This window comes from Corticium candelabrum, chromosome 5 (genome assembly GCF_963422355.1).
Source record: "Corticium candelabrum chromosome 5, ooCorCand1.1, whole genome shotgun sequence".
Lineage (NCBI taxonomy): Eukaryota > Metazoa > Porifera > Homoscleromorpha > Homosclerophorida > Plakinidae > Corticium > Corticium candelabrum.
Genome location: NC_085089.1, coordinates 5,734,409 through 5,751,107, shown reverse-complemented (window position 1 = coordinate 5,751,107; position 16,699 = coordinate 5,734,409). Strand labels below are relative to the sequence as shown.

Here is a 16,699-nt window from a genome sequence, read left to right as displayed (position 1 = left end):
AGACTAAGAAGATGAACATATTGTATTTGACTTGTTTTTAGAGAATCAAGGCTATTTCAAAATTCAATATTTCTTGTTGATCGGTTTCATTGATTTAATTAACTACTCAGAGTGAGCTTGATCTAGATGAGCCATTATGTGTCACTGTACAATATACTAAAGTACTGTAATTTATAGTTGTTCAGATGGCTACTGCATTGACAGTTACAAGAACAAAGTTTTGGAGAGTCTGAACACAGCAGTCATGAACAAGGACATTCAGAACTAATCCGCCTAAAAAGCCAACTTTCATATAGAAAACCTGCTAATTTTATTAGAAATGTAGTTTTGTTTTTGGCATTAAAAATAGAGGCAAAAAGTAATAGAGTTGTTCATCTTCTGTTTGATCTACTACAGTTGAGTACATTTTCGTAAAATCAATACACAGTTTTCTCAAAAAAAATTATATGAAACTCATCTCAGTTATTGCGCAGTTACTGTACGCGCAGTTGGGCGCAGTTGAGCGCGCAGTTACGTGCAGATGGCGCGCACTTACGTGCAGATGGCTCGCATTTACGATGCGTGCGCAGGTCCCGGATAAATAACTCTAGCGCAGTTACATTGAAGTTGATGTCAATGACAAATTCAGTTTGTCAGATGGTTTCGCTTCGAAGAGTGTAATTTTCACTCCCCGTGCGTTGGTGGTCGGCGACTCGTAGAGAGTTTCGTGAGGTGTAGGTTGTATGCTGAAGGGGTTCCCATTGGGTGATGGCGACTGTAGGAGACGTCGACGTGATCGAAAAGTGTCCGGGACTTTACTGTGGTCGTACATCTAGTCTCTCAGACTGTGGAGTGAGTACCGCATTACTGTTTTTTAGTTTCATTTCTCTACTTGTTGCATCATATTCACTACTGTATTTATTTGCTATTAATTAAAATATAAACTGTTACAGTATTACAGTATTGTCATTATGCACTCATACTTCTGGGAATCATCGACTCTACAATTAGATTTTGTCTGCTTCCATCAGTTTTGTAGACGTTTAGGTCACTCACTGATTCCCTACCATCCATGCAATAACTATTGCGCCTTGACCAATCAAATAGGTATGTCCGATCAAAGCAAAATTGTGGTTGGTCATGAACACCAGTTGGTCGGTCAATGACCTGTGACCAACGATTTATTTCACTCTGTAACAATAGTATACAATATATAATATGAATAAATAACGATTGAAATAGATTTTAATTAATTTTTTTATTTGTTTACAGGTCACAAGGCTATCCGTGTATTGATAATTAGTATAAAATAATAATGTAAATAATAACAATAATAAGGCCCCTATTTGTTGCATGTCTCTTTCTCATCACCCGTCCCCATCCAAACAACAGGCCACACTGATTTCACTATTACGCTAGCCATTATTCATGTAATGCACGTGTGCGATACAACCAGAGCACGTCTCGACTTCTTCCCTGTCCGATTTTCTTACAATATGCTCAACTACATGGTTTATTGGTGTGGATCCTCAAATCAGACCTCTAGTCTTGTGCCAGTATAGAGTAATGTTGATCTGTTGTGTTCCTTGAGTAATGGTGCCTGCTGACTTCAGTTTCACGTGTACGTACCCAGGATCCATTATGTACATGTACATAATGGATAATGGTGATGAGGTGCCAGTCCAAGTCAGAGCATGGGTGATGAGAGCCAGACATGCAACAAATAGGGGCCTAATAGATATTTATATCCTAGTTAGTGGTTTGAGTTTTGGTTTTCTGACCACGATGGCCTGGATTCAGTTTCGGGTGGCAACAGCAATATCGCAGGGTTATGTAGGGATTGACAAGGTTGTGTGGGCGTGGTCAGATTTTAGACATCCAGAAATCATCTTAAAACATGGCTAAATATCTTGAAAAATGAGGGATAGAAAAGCTTACAAGTTCAACTACGCTTGACTACTTCTGAATTGATCTCAGCTTGTCTCCAGAACTAGAAAAACGCTCGTCAATTTTGGAGTTTTTGCTGGATTTTGTCTTCTTTCTTCTTCTTCTTCTTCTTCTTCTTCTTCTTCTTCTTCTTCTTCTTCTTCTTCTTCTTCTTCTTCTTTCTTCTTCTTCTTCTTTTTTTGTCACGTGTAACTCTTTGACTGCGGCATATCTAAAGCTAAAACTTTAGGAAACGACGTAGAATAAGCCGACCTGTATTCTTTTGATGATAGAAAAAAGAAACATCTAAGAAAAAAGATTTGTAGAATGGATTTGAACCTGCTACCCTACTTACGTTACACGTATTGTTGTAAGCAATTATTAACAAACAATAACCAGGCAGCCAATCACAAGCTCTTGCTACCCTGTAATGTACGTTGTCTAGGTACGGAAGAGTTCTCGACACGTGCTATGGTTGAAAGACCCTAGTTAAAGCCTACAGCTTGGCAAAGAATCGAACTTTTGAATTGCACTAGCAAACGGAAGTGCGTACTGCTGTAGCAGTAGTGACGTTGAACGTCATCACAATCGCAGACGATACATACCTTGTCTTGCCGTAATTGGAACACCAATGCCTTCAAGCAGAAAGCAAAGCAAATTCGGCTCGCTTCCATCATGAAATGTCGACGTTGAATGCGAGCTATAGGTGTGGCCTAAACGATGAAATTTTGCACACAGAGTGAGTTGACTAAAGCTACCATATTGTCGTGTATGCAAGCCGGTTGCTTGTAGAGGCTTTTGTTCAAGGTGCTCATCATGTGTATGTACAGTTCGTGCTCGCAGTCACGTGCACATGCACAAAGTCGGCGTGTGTGTGTAGCATTCAATGACACCGACACAATGATTACGAAGAAGCTGACGCTCTTGAGACTGGCATTTCATGGTTGTCAAGTCGTACCCTAACGTGTTCAAATGGTACAGTACAAGTACAAGCTAGCCCAGTGCGCCGGCCTGTCAGTCGTAGCCACGCCCTTCCTCGCCGACACATGCACACGTGCACACACACACACATACACACACACACACACACACACACACACACACACACACACACACAAACAAACAAACACACAACTACATACACATATGCTCGTAGCTCTCGAGTGAGTAGAACACGGCTTCATTTATTAGTGGTAAGTTACAATTGCAACTAAATGGAACGTCTGCATGATTCAAACCTATACACAAACACTGCACAGCTTATTCGCATATTTTGCAAGCAGAACACTGTATACGTAAGATCCACATGCTCGAGATGTGTGACTATACATGTATACCAAGTATGATTTAGGAAATTTGTATTTTCGTTACGCTATAGAATCTTTGTTTAATTAATGGAGCTTTCGCACTCCTAAAGACTTCCCAAACTAGAATTTTAAAAACTTTTTCTCTGAAAAAAGAAATAGATGTAGTGGTTGTATAAAAAGTAATAGAAACAAGATCTATAGATAATATGAACCAAAGCCAGACATCATTAGTGAATCCTTCCAACCACATTCCCTACATTGAAATGAGTCTGTTGGTTTTTCTTACTGTTTATCTGCTATGTCTGTGAGAGTAGACTTGTTTCCGTCGATGGGAAGTTTCTGTGATCTGGAATGGGGACAAGTTGACGTTGCAGTTAAATGCAAGGTCACAATACATGACGCCACAATGGATTACTTAATTAACGGTTTCTTTTAGAGTTCAAGAGACGACGTATGTTTAATATCAGTGCATTTCGGTTCAGTCTAGTAGCTTTTCATTTCTTTCTTGCAAGTTTTTTCTAACTTTTTTTTTCTAAACGACAACTTGAGCCAGCTGTCACTACCAAAGCTAACAAGCAGCATACGGAATCTAATTGTAAATGGAATACTCGCTGTGTTAATTACTTAGAAGATCTAACTGTAATAACATTTGGACAAGATACTTTCATGGTAATTCCTCGCAATTGAATGCACCCGAGTGAAGCGGGGCAATGTAGCTAGTATATAGATAAAGACAAAATCCTATTTATTTGTTTCCCTACTACTTTCTCACAATTGGCTCACCATTACTTGAATTCTCCAGACATGCTTATCGAATGAAAAGTAACATAAGGATATTAGTTTGGATAGGTGGGTCCCCTTTCAGTGGTTGACCCAGGAGGTAACATGTTTAATTCATATGCAATTAAGTCTGCAGATCGATGATACTGTGTGTAAGTAATCTTTTAACAGGGTGAAGACAGGGCAATGCAGCTAGTAATAAATAACAACTAAACTAAATTTATAAATTTTGTTTTGGTTTCCAGGCTTGTCCTCGAGGCTATCGTGTTAATGAGTCATCAGAGATTTCACTGTGTGTCTCATGTGATGACAGTTTGTCCAATGAGGAGTGGCTGTATCTTGGAGCAATGGCTTCGTTATCACTACTTGCACATGTGTTTGCCATTAACTTTTATGCCAGCAAATCTGAAAGGTAATGAATTAACTGGCATGTGAAGAAAATAGACATGATGGAAGCTAGAAATTTTAGATTGCAGTTGACAATTGCAGTGAATTCATAGTTGGAAGATATTAGTGTATTAGCATACTGGCATTTGCGTATTTACTGTATTGTTGTTGTATTGCATGTATATTTATTTCTTCAGTATTACTAGCAATGTTGGAGTGAGTTGGTGGCTTTGTGTTGTGTAATTGGATTGTGTCATGTTGCAGAAAACATTTCAATTGGCTGAGTTATGTGTCTGCTGGAATTGAATTTTTTGTGGCAGCAATTGTGTCGCTGCTGTTGTTTGATCCTGTTGGTAAGGTTTGTTTGTATACGATTCCTGTAGTTTATTGTGTGGTCGCTCTTGCTTTGCTTTGTTCATTTATCTGATTGTGTTTTTTCTATGTGTTTGCCTTTTTATTTTTTTGCTGTGCTTTTCTCTTATTTGATTTTTTTCTTGCTGCATTGGATAACACATGGCAACTCCTTGGATGCACTTTGCAGCTTATACAATGTACATGTTTGAAGTTACTAGAGCTATCTTGATGGTCAACTCTGTAATGCCTTTCTATCTGTTGATTTATCTGTTTGTGTAGCTATTTGTTTCTTAAGGACTGACGGAGAAGCTTACCGTATTTTTCTAATACAAGCTCGTCACTTGTATTGTTTGGAATGGTCCAGACTGGGCTTGTATTAGAAGGTAGGAAATTATTGGAATGTGGGCTTTTATTTTCCAAACCTCATATAGCAATGAGCATAATGACTCAAGAGCACATACAGTACATATGGTACTAGAAAATGTTATTGAGTGACTGAGCTACCACTAAACAGTTAACAGCAGCATGTGCATTTATAGCATCTATTAATTAAAATGAGCCTGGACTGCGCGTACAGTAGAACCTCGCTAATCTGGACCTTGCCAATCCGAATTCTCACTAATCCGAATTACCTTTGGCGTACCCAGATCCTATTGGGCAGCCTGCGGTTATCTAGTTTTCAGCAATTGCCCGTATCTGACTATTTTAAATCCTGACTGTCACGTTATTTAGAAGTACATGTAGTCGTTGCAGCAGTGTCCTTTACCACAAACATGACGTATGTGTAGAGATAGGTAAATGTGCTAGTGGTCTGGGTGTCCGAGGCAAAGTCTGGACCTCCAAGGCTACAGGTTTTGGCATTTTTGATTATCCAAACAATTCACTAATTTGAACAATTCACTAATCCGAACGGGGTATGGCACAGGGCTGTACGGATTAGTGAGGTTCTACTGTATTGGAAATTATTGGAAAAGGATGCATCTGTATTAGAAGAAATACGGTATAATGATGGTTGAGACTTCTGTGAAGTGTTTGTTTGTCTGTTTGTAATTAGCGACAGTTGATCTGCACAATGACTGGCTAATGCTTTACCATGTTACTGTGCTTTTTGCTGCATTCCAGTATAGCTAGGGTTTACCAAGAATTGGCTTGACTGAGTCTGGTTGTCATACTTACATGCTGTTACAGGGTTGGGAGTGTAGCGAGGAGACATAGAGAATTGCCCAATAAAAGGGAAGGCAATACACAAAGTGGATTAGCACAACTCACATGTTCTTGTGAATACAATGACTGGTAAATACTGGTCATTAATATCTATAGTTACTATAGTATTTTGCATTCAGTTATTTGAAGCCGGCATTCAATTATCTGATCCAGGCATTCAATTGTCCGACTCAGCCATTCAATTATACAAGGTTCTGTCATAGAATTACCAAATTACCTAATTTATGGCAATAATTCTTTCAGTCTGATATGTAAAGTGAATACCGCGCACATGATGTCTTTCTATGATGTTTACTCACATTTCAGCTGAACAATACTCATGATTGATTCAACCAAGGTGGGAAGGCGATAAGGAGTGAAATTCGAGCTCTTTGATTAGCTAAATACCCACCAACGACGCATTTATCCATAGATGGAGGTGTTGCATGGTATCACAAAGGAGGCGGCTTACAAAGTATGTGGATTACACCATGGAAAGCTTCATAAATATATAGATTTAGTTCACTTGTAACTCCACGGAAAGTGGGACACCAAGATCAGTGCAAAGCAAATGTACAACACAGATGCTAACTAATTTACGCTAACTTCAAGATTAATTACAAATTATTGAGTCTAGACAGCTGATGAATGATGATATTTGAGCAGCTGCCAAACTGCAGACTATGTTAGTTTTTAGTATTTAGTTTTTCATGTTATTGCACAGCTGTAAGCAATGGATAATTGAACACCTGAATGGGATAATTGAATGCCCAATTTGGATAATTGATTGCTTGAATCAGATAATTGAATGCTGAGTTCGGATAATTGAACGCCAGATTCCCATAATAGAACACAAATACTATAGTTACTAAGATACTACAGTGAGTGCTGGTATAGGCAGGGATAAGCAGGATAAGTGAGACTATCATCTGCTATGCATATGCTTCAAATGGATGCACAAGCCATCGACATGAAAGAAACTACAGGGGATACAGTGGATCAAGTGTAGTGACATCGAGCAGTAATGGCGTCCACAGTAGTTTTCTATTAGGACTATCCATGTTTATTTCGTCAAAGGGCCATCAAACTCAGATGTAGAAAAACGACATTCAGTAGTACACACTTTGTGACTAGACTTCAAACTACTTTGTCTTGGGTGCCGGGACAAACTGGGAGAAAACAAGAAAAAGGCAGCAATAACCTATAGTGTCTCAAGACAGTGTGTCCATGATGGTGTTGTCACAGGGAAAGCCTAGAAGCTTAGAATTTTATGTGGAACGTTGTTTTGCAGAGGCCAATGCTTGCAACACCTTTAAGAACAGTTGTGATTTGGTGGTTTCGTCTTGTATTTTGCGGAATGCCAGTGAATCCTCAAGGTATGCCGACTCTTGGTAAACTGCAGTCTACATCAGGATGTAGCAAAAAGCAGTGATATGGTATTTCCTATAGTGGCTACTTGCTCCTATCTTATATACATACAAATATTTCTTTGTTTATTTACACTCACCTTTCTTTACCTGCCTACATACATTCGCCCATAATAACCCCTGGGTGTATAGAAAAGAAATGCTTTCCCCCCGGGTGTATACTAGGGCACGGGCGTTATTTTAGTCACAGGCATATACATGGTCATATAAATGCTGCCATTTGGCCAGTCATAATCTAAACACTCAAAGACTGTAATACTACAAATGCCTGTAATTATCCATTTGCAAGGCCAAAGGTACATGTACTGGCATCCGTACGGCATCAGCATACATGCAGAAACTATACACTAAAACGCGTAAACCAGAGTTGTCTGGCTGAAGCCCGTCAACAGCATCAGTATCATTGCAACGAATAAATGAGTCTAGTGGTAAGCAGTTTCACTCAACACTGACACCAGCTCATCAAATGCACACACAAAGGAGACAGATGTTCTTCGGACACCATTTTCCTTATTCTGCGAATGCATATTGTGGGCATATACTTGGACATGGGCGTTTTTGGTCAGAAATTCTGACCTGCAGCATTATTTCGGTATGGGCGTTATTATGGGCGTATACGGTATAACATGTTTGTTTCGATTTGATCTACTTTTTGCCCACAACAGACTGGCAAGATACCTTCTAAAATCAAACTATCTTAGATCTGTCTTCCTCCTTTTTTGTTTTCCTTGTTTTCTATCTACTATATTATGTGATGAACTTAACAATGGTTACATGTCACGTGATGTTTAGGTTCACTTGATGTTAAGTCATGTGGTGTGAGGAGGTTTTCCGACTGGTACACACTGTTCTTTAACCCCAAAAAACCTGATTACATATCTACCATTCATTGCACTCAAGAAGCAGTGTACCCCTTGTAATGCATCTTTCTCTATTGAATCTCATCATCCGCTGTACGTATAATGTGGTGTGAGTCTAGGTACACTATTGTTCTGACGTACTATTTTTGGTCGTTGGTCATGTTTTTGCTGCTACGGCCGATAATCACTGTGAAGTATTCATCTCATAAGTCCGGCACTCTTCCACTCTTCTTTGGACTGTATGCCATTCCAATTCTTGTGGTTGTCCACACAGTTCTGGGTGGATTCTTATGTGAGTCGTTGTGGTGCTGTCTGTTTGGGCTATCATATTAGTTAATCTGTTGTATGTGTTTGTGTGTAGTTTATTCATACCCATACTTACTCTTATTTTTTACATTGTGGGCGACGGCGGCAGTCATGAACTATAATGACATCGAGGTGAGAAGTTTTACATTTAACGTAAACTACATAGGCAGCTTCTGTCCATTGGCTATCTACATGTACCAGGCAGTAAGTTGATTGAATGGAAACTTAAGCCATATCCACACTGGACCAGAAATTCTGAATGGTTCGCGATCTGATTGTGATCCGAACGGGATAGCAAGTGTCCACACTGCACATTAAAAATGATTACCTCTGCCTCTTTTTCGGTATCACATGACTGATGACCAATGTGTACGTGTGGGGTTCTTTGCTTGTGGAAAGAGTTGATTCAGCGACACAAGGTGAGTGAGAGAAAAGATGAGTGAGGAGGATTAGATGTTCCAACCACACTCATAGCGTACGTGAAGGTAACGCCTACTATTTCTAATTGAATTCAACAGATTGATTCGATGCGGATCGAATCCACCTCCCATTGTGGATTGGATTTATCGTGATCCAGTTGCAAGTGTGGATGGTGCTGCAGTCGGATCACAATCCAGTTGCAAGTGTAGGACAGGGCTTTAGATGTGTATTGTAGTTTGCCATAATGATGATAAACATCGAAGCCATTGATGATTAGAAAAATGAACTTTGTAAGCTTAGCATCATGGTATATCTGTTGCTCATACACTTGGTCTGTAGTTGCTTGGATGTCCACTTAAATTATGTTCAGTAAATTTCATTAAAATAGTTGGGCATTTATGTGATGAAGAGACATTACCTGTAGGTTGGTGATTTGGTACTTGTCATGTGCTAATTGTTGTCTTGACCATTGAGACATTGATGTGAGAGTTCTTTGATGAGCATCAATCAAACTGTATCTGAAACTGCCACCAAAATATCTTTCCTTCCTTCACTGAAAGACTTGTACACATCTTCGCAGCTCATATTCGTGTCAAGTGTTGGAAGTAATAGCATACATATTAAGTAATAACAATTTTGTGTGATGAAGTGGTTTATTGAGCATTTTTCTTTTCGGGACTGTGCAGTCATGCACCGTCTAATCCAAGTGATGTAACACACAGTACATACACATGTTAATAAGTCACGTGAATTAGGTTTTAATTGTTGACATGTGCAGTGACGTTATGAGACTATTCTCTGCAGACAGGGGCAAATTATGGTACGATATAGCCTGGTTTACAATATGACGCTGATGCTCAGCTACTTCAAAAAGACCGTTTTGACTCCATGTCGACGCTGGAGTAGAATTCATTTCTATTTCAGCGTCAGCATTAGTGTTAACGTCAGCGTCATATTGTGAACCAGACTTAAGATGTCGCTTATTTAACAGAACAGGGTGCCTTTGAACTCACCTCAACTTTGCTGTGTACAACAATCAGTTGATGCACATGCACAACGTGCCCAGTTTAGGGGCCACAGATCGTTCTTGCTCTTTACTGTCCATGGCCTTGCCTTGAATCTATGGAAAGTAAAATTTTAGGAATTTGTGTAATTGCATCTAGTGTTTGATGCTGTAAATGAGTAGGTGTACTCATATATAGTCCATCTGAGGTATCAACGACTTTTAAAACCATTCCGCAGTTTCGGAGGCACAGAAAGATCAGTGCATGGGTCTGTGAGTCGAAGTCTGTTAATACATGTAGGAATATTCCAGAGTTGTGACTCAGCTGTCCAGGGTACTGAAGAGTTTGGGTAAGTGGCATCAAACTGTTGTTTGTATTCTATGATGTAACAAAAGTTATGACGTACAAACTGAAATGAGCTTTGATGCTGCTGCAACAAAGTATTGAGCGTTTGGTAATTAATTAACCATGACTGACTAGTGGATGCATCACATGACTTGATCTCTAAAATGTACTTTCTCTGTTGCAGACTCCCAGGAAACTTATTGAAAACAGTGACAGTTTGGGTATCCTAATAATCCATTGTGTGTTATATGGCTACAGTATAGCTGCCATAACACGGGGCGTGGAGACAGAACTTTCTAGTCTTTACTTTCTGCTGGTTCCTGCTCCAGTCATTTTGTACATGTTGATGGCATTCTTTACCCATCCTAGGAAATTTACAGACTGACTAGTGTGTGTAGCTATACTTTCCATGTTATTTAATTAGCATTGAATTAATTAACCAAGATGTCTTTGTGTATGTACCTCCTTCGTTGCATGTGGTTACACTCATTTGCCTTCGCACACTCATTTGCCTTCGCACACTCATTTGCCTTCGCACACTCATTTGCCTTTGCACACTCTATCAGTGCATTACACTTTTGTTGACAAGTTAGCTAAATGTTTGATTTACCGTCTTCGCTGTCACTGACACTTGTGGTATACACAAAGGTTAGATCTGCCTATTACAGTGGAAGGCATGCAAAGAAACATCCATGCAGCAGGTATAGACACATGCACACGACCTGAGTACATAACTTCCGCTAACTGTCATAGCACTGGTACGCGAAAACTTGCCCTAGCGATTGCTGGTCTATACACACACACACACACACACACACACACACACACACACACACACACACACACACACACACACACACACACACACACACACATATGGTTAGGGCTAGGGTTAGGGGCCAGAACCATTTACGGCAATCCCCGACCAACTATCACAACCACAACCATAGTCTGGGCCACCATTTATGGCAGTCAAAATTGGTCCCGACCCGTTTGTGGCAGCAATATTTGCTTTCTCGGACCAGCTCAGCTGGGGTGCCAAATATATCGTGGCAGCACTGACCGTAGTGTGATATACTGTAGTGTTATTTGTCTAATAGGAGGCAACAAACGTTCTAGAAATATGATTGTTGATCTGATGCAGACTTGCTAACTCCTAGCTCATGCACAAATTTGCGGATGTCGAGTGATTGAGTGCTGTCAACGTACATCAGGCGATTTGTCTAGAATTGTTGTTGACTGCTTATTGCAGAAATCAGCTAGTTTCGCTGTAGTATACACAGGGTGTGCAATATCTTCTGCATTTGTGTCGTTTCGTGCGCCAGATGGTGTGCGCGTCTGGGACAAATGAAAAGCCAAGAGTAACCAAAGAAAATAGCAACCATGCATCGACCCGTCCAATCAGGATGCTTTATGCGTGGGATTCGAATGTCAGACATTCTAAAATATTGGCAGAAACTCTGCAGTGTGTCAGAAAAGTACGCCAGAACCGCACTCTATCTATATATAGACTGTAGTATTTTTCACAATGTGATACATTTTCTTGGTAGACAACTTTAATGTATTACGTATCAAAAAGAAAGGTATTTATTTAGCTCTATTTTTGTAGAATTTGATATTCTTGTGATTGAAAACAACATAACTTGCTACAAATATGACCAGTTTCAAGTTAGATACAACAATATAAAGTAGGACACGATACTGAATAGTCGCAAACAGTACAATGAATTCTACTATGTTAGTGCAAGTCAATATATCTGATGTGAACTAATACATGACTGTTATGGACTGTATTAATGTCGCCTACATGGTCTATAAAGTCTGAAGTTGCAAAATAACTTGGCCAAATGTTGGTCTGTTTGACGGTTCTGAAGACCAACATTTCTTCATAATCATGGCCAATGGCTGTGAACAATCTCGAGGAATTTCTGGTCGTTCTTTGTCAATCACCGCATCTGTTACTTCATAGTCGAAATTGTATTGATCAAAGGGAAGCTGCCTTGTCCATGTTTCCCACAACACAATTCCATAACTGTAAGCACAAATGTCATTGTAATCGTACAAGATTTTCAAAGATTATTTTGAAATCAGGAAAGGTGCGGGAATTGCATTAGACTATAGAAACAATTTTTACATATATATTCGCAACGCCGTCGTCGATAGTTTATCAAACCAGTAGACAACAATGTACAGAGTACTGATAAAGGCAAACTGGATGACGTTATCTCTAAGTTAAGATGTACTTAATTGTTATTACTTTATGCCGTCTAGCCGTCCGTGTCCTTAAAAATGTCTAAAATTTGCGTTTCCTAATTGATTAATAATTGTTTGTTTTAGAGAGTGTTTACTCGTGCATTTTCTGAAGTTTTCATAACCCCGTTAGGGTCCAACACTTGGGCAATTTTTACATGATGACTTATTTCAAGTTCACGCACAAGCACATACGCGCGCGCGCGAGCGCGCGCACACACACACACACACACACACACACACACACACACACACACACAGAGTAAATTTGATGATGATCAAAATACCTGTATACGTCTACTGCAGTATGGTAGGCCCGTCGTAGAGTCAACTCTGGAGCTCGCCACCTTGCAGTTCCAACACCAGCGAACGAAAGGTTCCCTCTTTTTGAAAGTAGAGGAATTAGTGGAATATGTCCCGGGTCAGAACTACTTTGACGTTCTATCTTCTGTCTGTCGTTTCTTCTGAGATCATTGGTAACGGCCCTCCCCAACCCAAAATCAGCCACTTTAACAATCCAGTGTTTGCTTACCAGAAGATTATCGCTTTTCAGATCTCGATGTATTCGAGGCGGTTCCAATGTGTGAAGAAAATGCATACCTCTTGCTGAATCCATGGCATTTTTACGCTCATGGTTGATATCAATTGATACATCGTATAGTACATTTCTTAGAGATCCTCTCTCCATATATTCCATGACAAGAAAAGGAACGTCTCCAGGTTGTGACTTTCCTGCACCAATGAAGAGAACGATATTCTTGTGTCTTACAGTTCTCATAAACATTATCTCTGTCTCGAAATCTTCTATAGATTTGGGAAAACCGACAGCCACCATCTTCTTTACAGCCACAGTGATATCTCTGTAGAGAGCTTTGTAAACGGATCCGGATGCTCCGCATCCAATCATCTCTTGAGACGTCATCTCATTCTCATCAATTTGCCAGACGTCAGTCAATGCGACTACTTCTCTTCGCAAAGCACGCTCGTTCAAGGTTTTTCTTTTTAGCATTAATAAATAGGCAGTAACGCCCGCTGAGACAAACACAGCAAACAAAATGAGTCCTGCTACTATTAAGTAGTAAGTAGGATATTGGCATGCAGAACCGGTGTAGCCGACGTAACATTGGCAGACAGGTCGCAAAGTATTTTCGCTAAAATTAGGTACGCACTTGCCGTATTTGCAGGGATTTACGTCGCAGACGGTGCACTCTGTGATGTTGCGAGCGCCAACGTTAATGGTCGTTAGGCCGTTTGGACATGCAAAACAATCTGAATCAGAAAATATGGTCTCTCTGTAGAATCCCTTTTTGCAAAAAGTGCAAGGTTGGTCAGATATGTTGGATGAGGTAAATCCGGCTGGACATCTGACTGCCAAATATTTGATGTTTACTTCGTACGAGTGATACATGAGAAGAAATCCTTTCCAGTAGACAATTCCATTTTCTATCGAATATCTATGTTTATCGTTATCATTTCCTTGAGTAAAGTCTATAAGATGCCACAGTTTAAGGTGTACAATGAACATCCACGTTTTCATTGTAAGATGGTATTTGCAACTGTTGGCTCCATAGTAATTATGCATATCACATGTTACTGTAACAAGCAACTGACCCGGTGTTGACGCAGCAGAACACATGCAAGGTCCAAAGTCAGAGAGATCGGGTGGTTTATTGACAGGAGTCAGTTCTTTCCATCCTTCTGTGTTCAAGTCGAACACCCACAGATCATCTAAACATTTTGCGGCAACATTCATTCCACCAAACACATACAGTTTGGACTGTATCATGACTGCTGCGTGTTTAAAGCGTGGGCTAGGTCGAACGGTATTAACTGTATATCTCCCAATGATCGCTTCCAATGTACACTTGGCAAAAAATGCAACATCCATGTTTCATTGAAAAGCATCTGAGATACTAAATCTTTTCCGCCAAAAGATATTGCAGTAGTTGCATTAACTGTCACAAAGGACATGAAGGAACGTCGTTTCATGAGAGATGTAGATATCAAAGACTTCCAAGAGTTATCTGAAGTATTGTAAATCCATGCCTCCATGCCTTGTTTTTCATTAGGACGAAGTGCTACAAGGCAGGAATTAGTTATCCAGCAACTGCCGTAGTAGTCAACGAAGTCCGAAATATCTCCTTTGATTTTAAGCCACCAACGCATAGTTGTTAGGTCCAAGTTCCAGACCACTCCACTCAAAGATTCCTGATAATATGCTTCATTACTAACACTGTACTCATCGTATCCTCCGCAAACAGTCAACACGTGACTTCTAAAAGCATAAGTTGAATCAAATCGTGCAGAAGGAGCAATGTCAGGAGCTGGCCAAATTGTCCAAATCCAAACTCTGTTTCCATAAGTAAGAGTCCAAGCTGTCGTTTTATCAAGGCGAATATCAGTAATGAAGACGATGATCTTATATTGGGTTTCAACAACGGTGGACACAATCTTTTTGTACCAACGATGAGGAAGGTTGCCTCCAACAGTTTCAGTGGAGTAGGTGTTACGATTTAAATCAAAATTTAGTACTGTTTTGTCGCGTATGTTAAAGACGAGGTAACTTCTTGTTTCTTTTGCGAATGCGCATCCAAATGATTTTGACAAGACGTCTTGAAAAGGTTGCAGATGGTCAGGAATTGTACTTACATTTGTCCAAGTTTCATTTTCAAACTTCCATAATAATTTTGTACCAGGATCATAAAGTACTATGCAGTTTGAACATGAGCAAAACAGCGGAGGTTGAAATCTTGAAATAGGTGGAAAATTAGAGTTGACGTTTATCCACGCGTAACTTTCAATGCCCGTTTGCTTTACACATCGTACTTCGTACATCGTTTGCTTTATGCCAGGATAATCATCTGTGAACATTTGTAAGAAGATTAATGCAGACTGCTTGCACTGGCAACTAGTTTGTAACTGCTGAATTGCTACTCCGATAACTTCGTTAATTCCATTTGTGTTGGAAATACGTGATCAGTCAAGACTATCACTGTCTAATTGTGTTTGCTTCCACACGAACAAAACGGGGTTAAATATCCATGCTATTTTTGAGTGAAAGATACTGTTGATATCAACTGCTTCTAACGCAATAATCTTGGAGCAAAGTTGAATCATTACTGGTTTTCTGGGTAATGACATGAACTTGTCAGGCATTTGCCATGAGTTGGTATCTACAGTATACAACCAACCTCGAAATACATCGGTCTCTTCGAACGATGGTGGGAGAGAGTTTCCATGTTCAGTTACCATTAGTAAGTATTGCTGCGTTTTGTTTTCAACCGTTGAACGTTTGCCATCCTTTTCTATCAGAATCAAAAATGAAAGACTGAGTTTGATTACTTGTCATCGCACTTTCAGCAGATCGCATCTTTCTTGAACTGCGGTTTTGCAATTCTCGGTTTCGTCCGTTGAAGCTTTCACCTTGCTCAACAGACAGCCATAGACAGAAGATGAGAGTTGACATTACTGTAGGTCTCCAAGACATTTGCTATGAACGACAAATAGACAAAATTTGAGAAGATTGCATTGGAGTCGATTACAAATAATTGTCGAATTTATATCAGAAAACTTTCAAAAACGGTTGGTTTATGTGTTAATATACTTGCCTTTATGATTGCAGTGTGTCTGAGCGCCATTAGATCAAATTTAAGAATCTTTTGAGAAATTCTCTCGAAGTATTTGTTGCCTAAGTCTTTTGTGTCAATAGTAAATGAGAGGGGAATGATACCTAACGTCAAAGGTCGTTTACATGTATAGTCGTGGGCGGGTATGGCGGGGTGACAAATCTAATCTTGAAAGGAAGTGATTGTTGATATCTGATTTGGTTTTGCGTTTACACGAAATTTTGAAATATCTCTTTCAAGATGCTGTACCTGGATGTATAATTATACTTTGATTTACCATATATGGTATTCGCCTTTTATCGCCGCGGCACTAATTTTTTTGCGGACTTCGGATAGAAAGTGGTTATTAGAGAACGGCGCTAATGTGAGATGGGCACTTAATAATTTCACATGGAAACATGCGCCCAACATCTCTGATTGGTATATATATATATATATATTGATTGGTATATATATAGTACATAGTATATATCTAAAGAACATCAAGACCAAATCTGTGAAAAACGTCACTTCTAGCTTGCACAT

The 16,699-nt window shown here is 39.6% G+C and overlaps 2 protein-coding genes across 2 annotated transcripts; one reads left to right on the top strand and one right to left on the bottom strand.

The window, feature by feature from the left end:
• Positions 1–577: 577 nt before the first annotated feature.
• On the top strand, positions 578–10,747 carry LOC134179819 (JNK1/MAPK8-associated membrane protein-like). Its single transcript, XM_062646789.1, has 7 exons — positions 578–831; positions 4,238–4,404; positions 4,644–4,732; positions 8,156–8,279; positions 8,343–8,515; positions 8,585–8,661; positions 10,483–10,747. Exons 1-7 carry the CDS (start codon positions 748–750, stop codon positions 10,681–10,683), a joined length of 915 nt encoding a protein of 304 aa, XP_062502773.1. The 5' UTR covers positions 578–747; the 3' UTR covers positions 10,684–10,747.
• Positions 10,748–12,110: 1,363 nt separating this feature from the next.
• LOC134179619 (probable serine/threonine-protein kinase drkC) lies at positions 12,111–14,334 on the bottom strand. Its single transcript, XM_062646554.1, has 2 exons — positions 12,836–14,334; positions 12,111–12,330 (listed from the first exon to the last, which is right to left on the bottom strand). The coding sequence occupies exons 1-2, from the start codon at positions 14,332–14,334 to the stop codon at positions 12,111–12,113; spliced, it is 1,719 nt and encodes a 572-aa protein (XP_062502538.1).
• Between the last annotated feature and the right edge of the window lie 2,365 nt (positions 14,335–16,699).